Below are 16359 nucleotides of genomic sequence, written 5' to 3' on the forward strand. Positions count from 1 at the left end.
AATAACAATCGCTGTAGATTAAAAAATGAACAATTGAAAAATAAATGATCGAGGTCACAGGGTCCGAATGCGCAGTATTAACAATGTATTCAAATATTTTTTTTACAAATTACCAGCGTTTTAAGGTCTTTACAACGCCTTGGATACGTCTGGCTGATTGACAGAAATATGTGATATTTAAGATTATTTTTCACATTCAATTAATATGTATTTTTATTTAATTGCATAGACATTACTTTACTTATGTCCCAAAACAAATCAAATATTAGTTATTATTACCGAAATGTATTTTACAAGCAAACTACCTATATTCAACAGTTATTTTATCTGAAACGTTGTGTCTTTGTTATTTACATTTTTATTGTTATCAGTAGGTACTTTACGAAAGACACCTTCAGAGCACAGTGACGAAGTTGAGATTATGATTCATTGGCACTGGCTCGGATAGATAAGTCATTGTGTGCATAGGCTTTCAAGATAATTCTTTTTTTAGGGTACCGTGTGACTAATTTAGAGATTTTTTCCTAATTGTTTCTTGAAAGACAGCAAAAGCAAGAAATAGGTTATCTTTTTAACCGACTTCAAAAAAGGAGGAGTTCTCAATTACGCCGCCATTTTGTGAACCGATTTCGATGATTCTTTTTTGTTGAAAAGGGAGTAAATGAATAATATTAAATCTCTGAGGAGGGCAAATTAGGGCGTGAAGTCGGTTTATTACATTTCGACCGCTTTCTGTTAACTGATTTCAAAACTTGGCAAATTAATGTAATTCCAATCAAAATAAAACACAACGAAAATGGAACGCAAAATTTTCGGTCAGAGCAAAGGTCGGTTTTTTTATATAAAAAAGTTATTTCAAAGCAAAATTAAGTTCTTGTCGAATCAAAAATATTCGGAAAGTTTTTTTGACAATTTATGACTTTTTATCCTTATTGTTTGAATGAATAGTTCTTACTAATGAACGTGACTGTACATTTTATAACATCTAATTGGCTATAATGTAGCAATTATACCAAATACAATATGTAATTTGCCATCCGTAGTATCATCGTGTAATGTATTGTACTTATAAACCAAATTGTCTACATATGTCAACTATTATATTCTATATCAATATATTGTTTACTCAAGTGTATGATACGTATAAGAATGTGGACGGAAATTCCAAAAAGATTGCCAATATAAAAAAAATACCTAGTCTCGCAGTGTAATATTGAATTCTATAAAAGTTTTATTATTTTTACTATGCGTATAAATGATATTCAGACATATTTTGAAGATGGTTATGATCAATTATAGTCAATTTTTCCTGTAACTTATAAATTTAACACGAATATAAATATTTATAAACCAGAGAAACAGTAATGCGGCCACTGTGTCATTGTCGCCTTATCTTTTGGGTGGCATTTATAATGTATTCGCCGAATATATTTGTCTCAGTAGCGTTTTTCTCTTTCACTTATGACTGTGTCCCACTTTTATCGGACTATTTCAATTGTTGAGAGTGGCTATCTGGTGTTATCTAGTGCAAACAAGGGTGGGATAGAACCTTTTTACGTTTAGTATAAACCACACGCGTTCAGTGAAAACAGGATGGGAAATTCTAAGAGCAGAAAAGTGAAAATAAGTCAGGAGGAACCTTCTAAAGGCACCGAGGAGACAAAGGGACGAATAAATTATATAAAAAGTGAGACAGCCGTCACAACAGTGTCTAAGCAAGATGTCGCTGACTTAGACCTTAAAGACAATGCAAGCAGTGCATCGACTGTGGAAGTGCTAGATGACAAGTGACACCAGTGACATTTGTAGACACTCCAAAATCATCGAAATAATAATTTGCTAAGCTTGAGGATCTAATTACGGTTAAAAACTTATTTATACTTTGTAAAATTTACGAAATCTCCTTTTGTATCGAGTTCTGATGATTTTTTATTAAACGTGTTCTTAAGGTTTGTTGTTTTTATCTGTCGAGTTGTTAATTTTCTGCTAACTTGTTGAGGTATGTTTATGACAAAATTTAAAACGATGATCGCACAATAACATCATAAACGTGATTCTACATAAAGGCTGGTGGATGGATATGACTTTATCTGATGCCATAATTTGCACTTTGTCACTATTACTATTACAGTAATTGTAAAAAAATATGATCCGAAATAGAAATATCATCAACTCTAATACAAAGGCAATCATGGAACAGTGTCAACCTTGAACAAAATTATACATCAGATGTACATTTGTCACGTATTTTACATGTTTACAACCAATCGCTCGATCACACGTTAATAATACCTAGGTAATTTGCAGGTTACTTTTGTCTACCTAATTGCGGTGGCAATTTTTTATTATTTAAATATTTTTTTATCTTGATTTTTTGATATTATTTGATATTTTTTGAAGGGACGATCAAGTCGTGCGCCTGGTGGTAGCCTGGTGGTTGTCTCTGAGACATAAGTTGACAAGTCCCATGTGCCTGTAATTACACCAGCACCCGTACCCTTCCAAACTGGAACGCAGTAATGCTCTCGGCGACAGTAATACGTAAAGTACAGTACTTCCCTGGACGAACTCTTTCACAAGTAGTTCTACTGCTACTACAATTTGATAATATTATTTGAGTACATTGTCGTGCAATATTATATAATATTTCATGATAACATTCTAGGACGTTTAAATAATAAAAAACGCCACCGGAATTAGGTAGAGGAAACTAATCTGAAAATGATCCACCTAGTTACTTTACATTCCTTTGTATAGATTTATATCTAGATACAAAACTTCATTATGGTGTAGTCAGGCGTATCGGTAACTCTGTTTAGAACTCGTCACATGTTTTTGCTTCTCGTTTCAATGGAAACCGATCCTATTTCTTTCAATTTAGTCAGGTCACGGCGGTGTTTATCTTCATAGATGAGATCTGAAAATTTATTCGTAATTGTTATGGTTATTATATATCACAATATAAGATCAAAATGACGTCATCATATATTATGGTATGGATAAAAGTCAAAAAACGATAAGTATGACACACGTGAAGATCTAGAGGCTGGTATGCGGCACGGTAAACATTTTTAAACAAGATAGAGTCACAGCTATGATTACTTCGTCAAATAGATTTCCTTTAGGCTCTTTATATTGCTTAGAATTCTTCACGCTTTACTAGAATGATTGTCATGACTAGCACAGTTCAATTAGATACTTAGCACATGCTATAAGTAAACAAAAGAAAAAATTACAAGGCATAGGCGACTACAATTTTCGTGGTGCCTTAGAAAAAACGAATTATCTAGTAATTAATAATCTACAATTAAGTATTACAAGCAGCAGTAGTTAACACAAACGAAATATTATTTTTATATAAACCCTGTTTACTTAATTGTAATAGACAATCTAAATGTCCTTAGACGTCGTTATTATACGACATTAAATGCGTATTTTGTTTCGAGCTACAGGAAATCCATCCGTATTAGTTTTTGTCATAGGGTAAACATTTGTAAATCTAAGAAATATAGCTCTAAGGGCGAGTTCCCATTATGTCGTGAGGAGAGATAGTCGTGCAGTGTAAAGTGTCGTGGATTGTATATTTAAATGAAGTTGTTCACACATAGAACAACACAATTAACTGTCACTCACGACTTTTTTGACTTACGACGACAGACTGTTGTGGCAATGCAATGGGAAGAGATAGAACGACAGTCGACCTTTTTTTTATAAAATGTAACTGCGCATTTGACCTCCATCTCACCTGATGCGCGATGAGGTCGACGATGAAGCATACACACCTAAGTAATGCCTATTCGCTCTCGCCTTGAAAAGGTCCAAGTTATAATGTTCAGGGAGAAGTCTGCAGGCAGGGAATTCCACTCTATAGCCCTTCGCCATATAAATGTGGAAGAGTAACGCTTCGTGCGATTCTTAGGAATATCCACAACATAATAGATGTCTGACGATAAATAAAACGTCACGATAAAATTTGACGACAGATAATTGCAGCTTCAAACAATTCTGTCGTGTAAACCACAAGGCGGCTGCCGTGTGTCGATAAATTGTCAGACACAGACACAATAGATAGTCGTGATATGGGTACAGGCTAGACGCGACAGTGGTCCAACGATAAATAAAACGCGCCCTAAGTGGTCAGCGTGGTTCCTTTGTCAGCGTGAGTAGTCGCTCAGTCCGTTCCGCCCACCTTACGTTACCATGGTGCCGTGAACAAAACACTGTCATCAAAATCATAACCTTGTATAAAATAGGTCGTTCCTCATTAGACTTACGGCAGTACGCATCGCGATTCCGTTGAATCTCTACGAGTACCTATAGTGTAACATTTTTGTTATGTTCTAGTACAAATTTTGCATAACAAACACGTTAAGTCCTATATTAAACAACAAACAAATTACATTTTTGTAAATCTGAGTTACATTTGCATGTTTCACATTATTTCGCTTGATATATATTACTTCAACTTTCAAATGACATTCTTATTTATTGAACTGTATAAAATTATCTACTTGTCTACATCGATATAGGTTATGTCAAAGATTTCTTAAGTATATAGTGCTTTCATATAAATAATTCAAACTGGGGCAATGTGTAAACAAATCCGCCGTAGAAAACCTTCAGACAGCGAAGTGAGTTTTGGATTAGAGGAAATCTCTTTTTATGACAATATCTTATTAGGAAAAGATCGTAACTGTATTGACAATCAGTTGAATATAGACTGTTTGTTAATACTTGTTACGTCTATTGTGTTTTATCTATAGATAATTAGCAAAAGTTAGTGAGAGAAATTCGCTTCATAATTGCCTTAACAAAGTGTTAAAAATACGCGTAGAAATGAATCTTTCAGGAACCATATTTTCAATAGTTTTATTGGTAAATATGATTAGGTAAGTTGAAAGTTAATATCACGCGGTGGTGGGCTAATTCATAGCAAATAGGTTGCTTTACTAAGGTTAAAAAGAAAGGTTTGAATTGTATGTGCCTATCTTAATCTTGCTTTTCTATGTTGTTTTTTGCACTCGATATCGCAGATCTTATATCGTATTTCGTGTAATTCATCCATTATCTAAATAGTACCTACAAACTCAATGAAACATTTTTTTTTCTTCTTTTTATTTTTCAAATATAAAATTCCTCATTTCAATATTTGAAATTTGGTTCTCAGAGACTTAGGTGTTGCAAAATATTATTCTTAATTACGCTTTTTTTGAAAACCCTGGAAAATACGTTATGGATACCACCGCACTTGGGGGATGCGATGTGATGTGGGACCCTTCTCCCTTTATTGATCCTAGTGGAAAAGGAAAGAGGCCTGCCCAGTAAAACCCAGGGAAATAGTCTAACTACTCTTCCGCAACCTACCAGCGGCAGTCCCAGCGGACTCACCAAAATAGTCTTATCAGATTTGGCTAAAAGATTGAGTGTGTCTCGGAGTATAATGAAAACACCTCTATTACGCCTTGGGCCTATTATTAATTACGGTAGACTAGCTATACTCAAAATTTTTATATTTCTGGGCATATACATAGGTACGTATGTTTGCTATGTTACATGACCCGTAACATTGTTACCATGCTGGACTGCCACGCAGAGGTCCCGTGTTCGATTCCCGGGCCAGGAGAAATATTTGTATGGCCTACATTTATTTCTCTCGTGAGTTTGGGTATAATTTGTAGTTGTCTATATGTGTGTGCATGGTACCCGCGGTACAGGGTTTTCCTAGTGCGGGCCTATGAGTGTGGGCGTTAAAAAAATGCAAAAAAACCGAATAAATATATTCAAACACAAAACCTAAATATATCTCGCTAAAGACTTAAAAAAATATAAGAATCCATAGTTGAAGAATGACAACGTCGAGTGACTTGCACAGCGGTTTTCATAGTGTCGCCATCTCAGAAGTCCCGGATTCGATTTAATACGGATACGGTTCAATGTAGTAATTTTTCTGTATTGTCTCGGGTCTTAGCGTTTGTGGTGCCGTAGATGTTTCCGATTTTCATAACAGAAGTGCTTTAGCTACTTACTTTGGGACCGGAGCAACCTATATGATGTTGTCTAATATTATTATTATTAAGAAGCACCTTTCTAATAAGTATTTTATATGGCTGCATTAGACTATATTGCCCTCTTGTCATAAACTAACGCATTTGCATTGCGGTAACTTCTGAGTTAATGACACACAAAGTTTTATTGTCACTTAAATGATAATACCTTCATTTCGCTAAAAATGTTCATTACATAATTTAGGATATGCGAGCAATGTATTTTTGGATACTTAACCGTCAGGTAGACGACTGGTAAAATTTGACTATGCCTAATAACGCCTAGTTGTGCCTAATGTATGCTCGAGTCTAGCACAAACGAATAATAATTGTCTAAATGTAATCAAATGATCAAAGTAATATTTATAAACAAAATCGATAATTGTTTATAAGTAATTAATGAGATTGTCTTATTTATTGCACGTAACTACTGGGTCTAAAATCATGTACATTTGACGGTAAGGCGTGACCGTGTAATCTTTATGGGTCAGCGCAAGCAGACGAATGGGAATGTATAAAATATTTATTAATGTATTTTAAATGCAATAAGGCATTTTAATGCTGCGATGAACCTTTCAGTATTGCAGCGTATATTTCTCTATGCGGTATCATGGATCAACAACTTTTTTTTATGATACGGTAGTGACAGGACGAACAAGTCGTGCGCCTGATGGTAAACGACAGGCCTGTCAATAATTGTTGCAGCTTCAAATAGCAAAGATCTGAGAGACACTGCCACTGCGCCCGTCATTCCAAGACATAAGTTGGTAAGTCTCATGTGCCTGTAATTTCACCAGGACCCTTCAAAACCGGAACACTGTAATGCTGACATTACTGCTTGGCGGCAGAAATGTGGTAAGGTGGCAGTACTTCCCTGAACGGACTCTTTCACGAGAAGCTTTATTGCTGTACAAAACAACTTAACTCAACTTGAGTTATTGATCCATGGCGGTGTCAAAGAGCTCGCTAGAGGATATCGCGGCGGGAGGCGTCGGAATTATCAGAATAGCTGCAAACGGAAGGCACGCTATTCGTGTAGTAAGAGATGTAGTGGATGTTCCAAGAATCCGCGTGAAGCTTTACGCGTCCACATTCATATGGCGAACTGAACATTGTAACTTGGGCCTTTTTAAGGCAACAGTGAATAGGCATTATTTAGGTATGCTTGCTCCATCGTCGACTTCACCGTCACTTACCATCTGGCGAATTGGAGGTCAAATATGATATCTTATAAAAAAATAAAGAAATGATATTCCTCATCAGTGTGCGCTCGCGGCTATAAGATCCTTTTCGATGCTGACCCTCGTTGGTTGGTCAGTGTGAACACTGGCCCTAAAAAACCCCAAACGTTGGTTTGTTTGAAAAAACAAAATAATATAAATTAGGTACGAAAAAATAGTTTATTGTAGATAAAAAATATTATTTCTACTAGAAGAAACTATAAATATAACTTTCGAGCACTATACGTGTCCAAAACTATATACTTAAATAATCATTACCTAGGCACGTGTCTCCTCTAAATAGAGGGTTTAGCCCATATTCTTAGACTTAAATTTCATACGTTTTCTAAGGATTAAGAACCTCGACGTGTAGATTTTATTATGATATTATCCTTCACCAATAGCGATATTTACTAAATAATAAAAACTGGGCCACATCCAGTGGCGGTACCACCGGGGTTTGAACCGTCGATCCTCTCAGTTGAGAGGCAAACGTTCACCCATTAAGCTATCACCGCTCTTTTTATATTCTTCCCACAGATTCTTTATTTAAAAATATTTTAATGACCTAATATACTAAGTATTTAATTACGTGCATATTTAAATGGTGGTCAGTGTGGGGAAATCCGAAACCATAGGAGGTACAGGGAAAATGATCCGCTGTCCCGAGTTTTTTCTACCGATAGATTATATTATTCATTTTTATGGATAACTCACGCTTGACCAAAAACTTTTACGATGTCAAATACTGATTTTACGGTTTTCACGCATTATTAATTCGGCACTTAATCGTGTATAAAACATATTTTATTTACCTCAACAGATTGAGTACCATCGAGACCATGAACTCTCAGTCTCTCTGTATCTCCTATGGTTTCGGCTTTCCCCATACTGTCCCGGTTGAAAAATCACACTGTATATTAAGACGAATTTTACGAAACTTGCGGACAAAAATTCCAAACGATCTTTCTTTTATTTAACAAGTATTATTAATCATCTAATTAAGCAATAGTCAACCAGTACCACGTCCGTAGTACGTTACCTAATGTGAATTTCTTTAACGCCTGTCATTTGTTTAACAGCAACGCGGCAGCTCGTTCTAAAAACAGCAAAATTCCGGCGCAACCAATAAAACTGTACTACCTGCCGCCCTCGCCACCCTGCAGGTCGGTCATGATGCTGGCCAGGGTGCTGGGCTTGGAGCTCGATCTTGTGCTTACTAACATCATGGAGGGCGCGCATATGACTCCAGAGTATCTGAAGGTAAAGATACATTACAACTATATACGCTTGGCAAACCATGTAACACGATTTTTGTTTCTGGATCATCAATATCAATTTCTAATTGGTTCTGTCATAGAAACATAAAAAAACTTTATTTCCTTGTAAAAAATTTGCTTTTGTGGTCAGGACAACGAAATATTAAAATTTGCATAACGCAGTTAAAACAGCGTATATTCACCAAACCAAATTTCATAGGAGAGGGAAAACGTTGACGTTATTACTTTGTTATTTGAATGGCTACGACTTTCATTTTTGCACAGTAAGCATTAATTTATATTGTCTACGGACTGATAACAATAGATCACGCTAATTTGGTTGCAACAACATTACGCGGATTTGATTTAGCCCCTAAATGACCTAAATGGAGGCTCATAATCACATGCTAGTTACTCGTAATTGCACTATCCTCGACGATAAGTAAGTACCGTTAAGGAAACGTATCGGGTTTTCAATATGGACATAACAGCTTTGTATTTCAATAAAACACAGAATAATTGAAATATCGACCTGAAATTTATTCCAGGTACAGTGCACATATTACATTTAAGAATGGAATTCGATCTTGTTCATATGACCACTGCGAGCACGTTTGCAGTTAGTCAAACAATCGATTGAAGAGGAAGTTTGATAATCGTGTAATCTCGCGAAATGATCCGGTCGAATGGCCATCTCGCTCATGCGACCTAAAGCCACTGGATTACTTTTTATGAGGTTATGTAGTCGTTGGTTTATGTCAACAAGCCAACAACGTTAAATGAGCTCAGGAACAATATCAAACGCGAAATTGCCAACATTTCGTCCGGTATGTGAGGATGGGTGGTGGAAAATTGGCTCCAAAGAATTGAACGCTGCAAACGTGTTCGTGGCGGTCATATGAACGAGATCGAATTCCATTCTTAAATGTAACTTGTGTACTGCACCTGGAATAAATTTCAGCTTGAGATCTCAATTATTATGTGTTTTATTGAAATACAAAATTGTTATATCCCTATTTGAAAAACACTACAAATAATTTCTCTTTATTTAAAGACAAGGGAAAACTATATTTCAAATCAATAGAATATTTCTGCCAAAATTCTACAAGTTGAGGACAAAGAGCTTAGAAATGTGTACATTTGCAATATTATGTAATTACCATTATGTGGCTATGTAAATAGGCAACCATGTAAATACCACAGCCACAAGCACAAAAGTGAACTTTCAGAAGCATAGCTACTCTTTTTTATACACATGCTGCTCAATTAAATAGAAGTCAATTCTGTTGAACCAGAAACAGAAGTTCTTCGAAAATTTGTCACATTGTTATTTACCACTCGATAATTTCACTCAATTCATTGATTTACCTAGAAACTTAAACGCTAAGTCCCGTCCACGCGAAATTCGTGAGCTTCCAATTTTGTAATTGCCAAGTAATATTTTTTTTTATAATATGAAGTTACGGGACGAAAAAATCGTGCGCCTGATGGTAAGCTACACGCCTGTCTATAACAGTTGCAGTGCCACTCAGAGCTTTAAATCGCAAAGATCTGAGGGGCACTGCCACTGCGCCCGTCACCCTGAGACCTAAGTTGACAAGTCCTATGAGCCTGTGATTTCACCACCACCCTTACCCTTCAAAACGGGAACACAGTAATGCTGACATTACTGCCTGGCGGCAGAAATAGGTAAGGCAGTACTTCCCTGGAAAAATATATTATAAAATTATGTAATAATTTTTTGCATCTAAATCGCGTACCTGTATATGCTTTTTCAATCAAACCGACCTTTCGGACTCTTTACTGTCCCCAGAAGGGCTAGCACGAAAGGGCGCGCGCGACTAGCGCGAGAGCGACATAAAGCGCGAGTTAGAGCGCGACATAAAGAGAGCGACATAAAGAGCGACATAAAGCGCGGCTATTCTCGCATAGAGTTCTCGTGCCATAGGTTGCTCTCGCGCAAGTTGCGCCTTGTCGTGCTAGCCCTACAGATCACGGTTGACTGAGATGGTAAAGTCATCAATTAGTCATGTCTAATATTAATACCAAATGACCTATTCTAAACTACAGTGAGAAAAATTATTAATGGCAATACCTTATTTTTAATTTACCAAACAATATTGCAATTTACGCTACATGCGATGTTTTGTTTGAAAAACAAGTATACGCGATTTAGATCCGAAATAGTTATAACTTTTGTAAAAAAAAACCGACTTCAAATGTTTGTGAGATTACATCTATTTCTCAAGTTTTATTGAACTCGGTTAACGGAAAGTGGTGTACTCCAGTAAACCGGATTTATCCCCAAATTTGCCGCCCTTAGAGATGGAATATTTTCTTCAAATTTGAATGGGACGTCTACTGAAGCATCTCTTTACTAACAAAAAAAGAAAGTTCAGAAATGTCTGAGTAACACACAAAAAATACAAAAAAATTGAGAACCTCCTCTCTTTTTTGAAGTCGGTTAAAAACAGTTGTAATGTGTAGCATCGGGAAAACCTAAAAACTCATAATAACACCTAAACTTTCTATCCTCAGATGAATCCTCAGCACACGATACCAACTATGGACGACAATGGATTCATTCTCTGGGAGAGGTGTATAATTTTTACTGTCCATTTTTTCTTCTCGCTTGCACAAAACAGCCGGTGTTCGAACGCCTATTACAGCGCATAATGAATTGCGTGTATGTAATGAGATAGCACTGTAAATACATAGGTCTTTTGTATAGGTAATTGACAATGGCTTTATGCCATTGGTGATGTTGTTGTATTTCTTAGGTGGTCATTACGTAGTCGGCAATTTTCAATTACGGCAAGCAAAAGACGTATTTTACATAATTTATTAAGTATATGGATATTAAATTTATAATAGTTAGTTGACAATGACTGACTTTTTGTTTTATTGTAGTATCGATTTGTTGAGCAGGTGATTCATAATCTGTAGGTAGTGGCTATCGTAGTTGAGATTCCAGTAGCCTGTAGGCCTTTTATATCGTGAATCTCGATTTCGTGAATTTCGAAAATGTCGACGGTTTTTTGTCATTTTCGATACTCGGGACTAGTGTTTTCGGTCTCGGGAATATCGTCACTTTATGTACTTAAATTGCTTAATTAAACATATTAAAAATCTACTACCCCAACAGTAATTTTTACATGGACATTTAGGTTACATGAACATAGCAACACTATGCATAAAGTGGAGCATAGTATAATCTGTAGAGATTGTGGAAAGATAGTAATACAATTGTAAATTTTTTTGTAAAAAAAAGGACCGACATCAAAAGCTTGCCCAGTTTTATTGAAATCGGTTACCGGAAAATGCTCGAAACAGAATTCATCCCATAGTTTGCCACTCTTAGAGGTGGAATATATTCTTCAAATTTAAATGGGACCAATGTGCCGCTTTCCAACAAAAAAAGAATCATCAAAATCGGTTCACAAATGCCGTCGAGTTATCACGTAACATACATACAATACAGTCGAATGGAGAACCTCCTTCCTTTTTTGAAGACGCTTAAAAATCAGGACCTCTCTATCTGAAACTACATTAAACTCCCTTTGTTTCTTACATGCCCGCTAGGCAAAATGAAAATACTTTCATAAATAATTTTTGATTTTATAGTTTGACTTAGTAAAGACTTAGTAATCAAGTATTATATTGTGTTTCAATCGAAACACCTAAACGCCTAGCCCATACGTATAAAAACTTACTTCTGAAATAGTCTCGAAAGTCTCATTTTTCCTGAGACGCGGAAATGCGGCGAAACTGAACGCCCTTGTAGGCAGGTAGCATATGGGAATTGTACATATCATAAAATGAATCTTTTAGACAATAAGTTTTCTAACGGATACAAAATACCAAATTAAAATTGCAGTCGTGCGATAATGGCGTACCTCGTGAACGCCTATGGACGTGATGACAGCCTGTACCCTCGCAATCCGCGTCAAAGGGCCATAATTGATCAACGCCTCAACTTCGACGTGGGTACCTTGTCTCCTGTATACCTCAATCTCTATGTAAGTACAAAAAATAGCAAAATAATTACGTTGGCTTTAAATAACAAGCCAAGATCCATTCAATATACGGAGGGCAAAGCTTTCAATTCTATGTGTGGTTTGTTGTATTGTAATTTCTTAAGTTATTGAGTGTCACGATGTTTGACCATCATGATATTCAATTGTTTTTGTGAAATGACTCCACTGGTTTGTTATAATTATTAATATGAAGATCGAACACTTAACACAAATAATTCCTTCGATCCGGCTGGATTCGAACCAATGTCTTCCAGCGCACCAAACGCTATGCCAAACGCTATGCTCACCAAGTCACGTAACGAACCAGCGAACCTTACGAATTCTTCTTTGTGCTTGTTGCCGATCTTTGTTTTTCGTTTCTAATGACTTTTTCACAGACGGCGCTATGGCACAGATTACTTATTAGTTACTACGTAACAGAATCATAACTCTCATACAAAATTGAAAGTATCTACGCTATAATAGCATTCTAAATCTGACTAATGACACCAAGCGCTCACTACGAGTAAAAAGGAACCTAAGCACGTGCTCAGAGATGTGAAAATAACGTTGCCCGCCGTGTGCAGTCGTGCGAAGCCGAATGCTCTTATATGAAAGATTTGTATGAGAGCTTGCGCCGACCTTCAGCGAGTGACGGAGCCCTGGGGGTAATTCACGTAATCAAACCGTTACGATATCGTAGCGATTTAGTCGTTGAACTGCTTTTTCGTATTCACGTGTGACAGTGAACGTCAACGAGTCCAATTTTAAAGTCGTGCGATCCAAATGTCGCTAAAGCATTTTCTGGTATATGCATAGAACTTAAATTGACTCTAAACGACAAGTCATACGTATTCTGCTAAAATTTTGACAGTTTTTTCAATAAACTTTCGATGACTAAATGTCAAATTTCACAATCCAAGATGTCGTTCATAAGTCGTTACGTTTCTATTCTACTCATATCAACGTTCGTACAAGTGATACGTGAATACCCATTTTGGCAAGATCGAACGACTACGTAACTTCAACGATATTTTGATAGCTTGAACTTACGTGAATCGCACTACTGGCTATGGCAAAAAAGTGGTTAAAAACCAAAAACAACGGTCTGCAACAAGCATATAGAAAATCTTTGTATTAATAAATTGTATTGCTTTATTGAAACATGACAATTTATAGAATACTAGCATCGCAAGCACGACTGGGCGCGACTTGCGCGAGAAGCGAAGTGACGTGTGTAGAAGCGCGAGAACAACAATATCGCGCGCACTTCTATGTCGCTTCTCGCGCAAGTCGCGCCACATCTGGCTAGCTAGCACTGCAAAAAAAACAGTAAATATTTATATGGACTCGATTTACAGCGCCCGGTGCTCTTTCAAGGCGAAGAAATGAACGAAGAAAACGTAAAGAAAATGAACGAGATCTTAGGCTACCTGGAAGGCATGCTGGAAGGGAAACCGTTCCTCGCTGGAGACAACCTTACTATCGCCGACATTTCGATTATTGTCACCGTCACTAATCTTGATGTGAGTTGATGATAACGTACTTTTTGCTCATAGTTAATAATTGTTTCAGTTTACTAGTGGAGGTATAATATGTTCCGTTAGAGTTACTGCACTTTGTACTATACACTCGATACCTACTCAATTATTTGATGCAAGAATGAATCTTCTGATATTTTTACTTTAGGTTGACACTATTAGGTACTCTTTTTTTTATTATTTGGCTTACAAAACTGGTTACAGAGTTATCAGTCTTAACTAGACATGCTTTGTACTTAATACAATTCGAATACAATGGAACCTACTAGATGTAAGCACAACATGCGTATAATTTTCACGTAAATCTTCTAACGAACTAATTTGGACTCGGATTGCTCAATTTCTGTCTCTTATTCAAATAATAAACAATATAAACTGTAACCATGAAAAAATAGCTTTGAATGCACAATTTTTTACAAATCTTCACCAAATTATTAGGGTATTTTTGACTGTTTACATAACTAATGTAAAGATGCAGTTAGTGATGTGCATAAAAGCCGGTTTTTTGTGATGTTACATGAAGGGACGAACAAGTCCTGCGCCTGATGATAAGCGACACGCCTGTCCATAGAGATTGCAGTGTCAATGAGAGCTTTAAATTACAAAGGTTTGAGGGGCTCTGACACCGGGCTTGTCATCTGAGACATAAGTTGACAAGTCACATGTTCCTGTAAATTCACCAGCAAACGTTTACATGACAGGTTCGTTTTGCTAACGCGCGCTTACTGTTGATGCATTCAATGCGCGTTCAGCGCGTGTCAGCATGGATACCTATGGCTACTTATGAATACAAGTCGTACAGTTCATTCCTTGGGTAAAAAAAAGCAAATTTCAGTAGCAATAGAGCTCCTTGTGAAAGAGTTCATCCAGGGTAATACTGCCATCTTGCCTATTTCTGCCGCCAAGCAGTAACGTCAGCATTACTGTGTTCCGGTTTTGAAGGGTAAGGGTGCTGGTGAATTTACAGGCACATGAGACTTATCAACTCATGTCTCAGGGTGACGGGCGCATTAGCAGTGCCCCTCAGATCCTTGCGATTTAAAGCTCTGAGTGGCACTACAATTGTTATGGACATGCGTGTAGCCTACCATTAGGCGCACAGCTCGTTCGTCCCGTCACTTGATATTATTATTTAAGAAAAAATGTAAAATTAAAAAAGCCTCAGATGATAACACGTCAAAAGTGCTTTTATTACACGAAAGTAATAAAACAATACGAACTATATGAAACAAATTGTATGTGTGAAAATTTACATGTGAAATTTTATACTAATTCTCATTAAGCATAAAAAGTTATCAATTAATTTCGTTGGTAGAATCTTTAAACCTCACTCTTGAAAAGTTGTCATTTTGCAGATGTGAACTTATTTTACCAAGAGGGTGAGTTGTAAGCGCGCATTAGCAAAACGCGTCTTGATACGCGCGTCTAACGCTTGTCATGTGAAAAGGCTCTTAGACACATGATAAAGTTTTGAGAAAATAATTCTTGCTTATTCCAGTTCTCGATTGATTGAGTTTGTATGGCGCCGTGAAAAATTCGTGTCTTTAAAATATTTTTAACATCAGTTATTTTTTTACACGTTTATTCAAACCCAGAATAAACACGTTTATGTCTCTTTCTATTTCAATCCGCTCCTATATATATATACGAGCCTATATATATAGATACCTTTCTAGTTTTTTATATAAATAAAGTCAGTGTTACGTCAATAGGGTCATATACCTACTATGGATATTTTTGTCGCGAAATAGTGGAGAAACGCACTTATTTATATCAAAATATTCACTTGCCAAATTGTTTGACTTATTTATGAGTTTTCTCATAATGTTTTCTCTTATATAAGCATAGTAAATGTGATTCCTGATTCCAGGCTTTTGGCTTCGATTTGAGTCCCTACGAGAATGTGATGAAATGGTTCGAACGCACCAAGAAAGAGCTGGAACCATACGGCTACACAGAGATAGACCATGCCGGAGGACAGATCTTAGCTTCTTTTCTAAAGAAAGAATAAATGATATATAAGTTCTTTGTAGCAACAAACACACCATTACAGAAATAAAATTTTTATCTAAAACATCAAATTAATTTCACTTTTCTTCCTATCCGCCATGTCTCAATAAGTCGTTTTTTAAACAGGTAGTAAAACCATAAGCAATAACTCGAAAATACCAATACGGAGCTCACGTCTCACAATAACTGCAAACGATACCATTAATGAATGTAATATTGTTGTAAACAATATAACAACACAGGATGATAAAGGTTTGACAACATTTGTA

At 36.4% G+C, this 16359-nt stretch overlaps 1 protein-coding gene across 3 annotated transcripts; it reads left to right on the forward strand.

Annotated features, from left to right (window-relative positions):
• The first annotated feature begins 1372 nt into the window (after positions 1–1372).
• Positions 1373–16127, forward strand: LOC113229299 (glutathione S-transferase D7-like). 3 transcript variants are annotated; one of them, XM_026462847.1, is made up of 6 exons: positions 1373–1862; positions 8347–8527; positions 11062–11120; positions 12401–12542; positions 13901–14065; positions 15951–16127. In XM_026462847.1, the coding sequence occupies exons 2-6, from the start codon at positions 8438–8440 to the stop codon at positions 16089–16091; spliced, it is 597 nt and encodes a 198-aa protein (XP_026318632.1). In that variant the 5' UTR covers positions 1373–1862; positions 8347–8437; the 3' UTR covers positions 16092–16127. The 3 variants fall into 3 exon arrangements, with proteins under 3 accessions (XP_026318632.1, XP_026318631.1, XP_026318630.1); XM_026462846.1 differs by lacking the exon at positions 1373–1862 and adding an exon at positions 4507–4631; XM_026462845.1 differs by lacking the exon at positions 1373–1862 and adding an exon at positions 4867–4889.
• Positions 16128–16359: the final 232 nt, after the last annotated feature.

The sequence above is a fragment of the Hyposmocoma kahamanoa genome, unplaced genomic scaffold, assembly GCF_003589595.1.
Source record: "Hyposmocoma kahamanoa isolate Upper Pololo Valley unplaced genomic scaffold, ASM358959v1 296, whole genome shotgun sequence".
NCBI lineage: Eukaryota > Metazoa > Arthropoda > Insecta > Lepidoptera > Cosmopterigidae > Hyposmocoma > Hyposmocoma kahamanoa.

Bases quoted from the DNA above. Each gene is read 5' to 3' on its own strand.
- LOC113229299 (XM_026462845.1), top strand. The intron at 11,121-12,400 runs GTGTATAATTTT...TTAAAATTGCAG, and splicing joins GGATTCATTCTCTGGGAGAG to TCGTGCGATAATGGCGTACC. The intron at 12,543-13,900 runs GTAAGTACAAAA...CTCGATTTACAG, and splicing joins CTGTATACCTCAATCTCTAT to CGCCCGGTGCTCTTTCAAGG.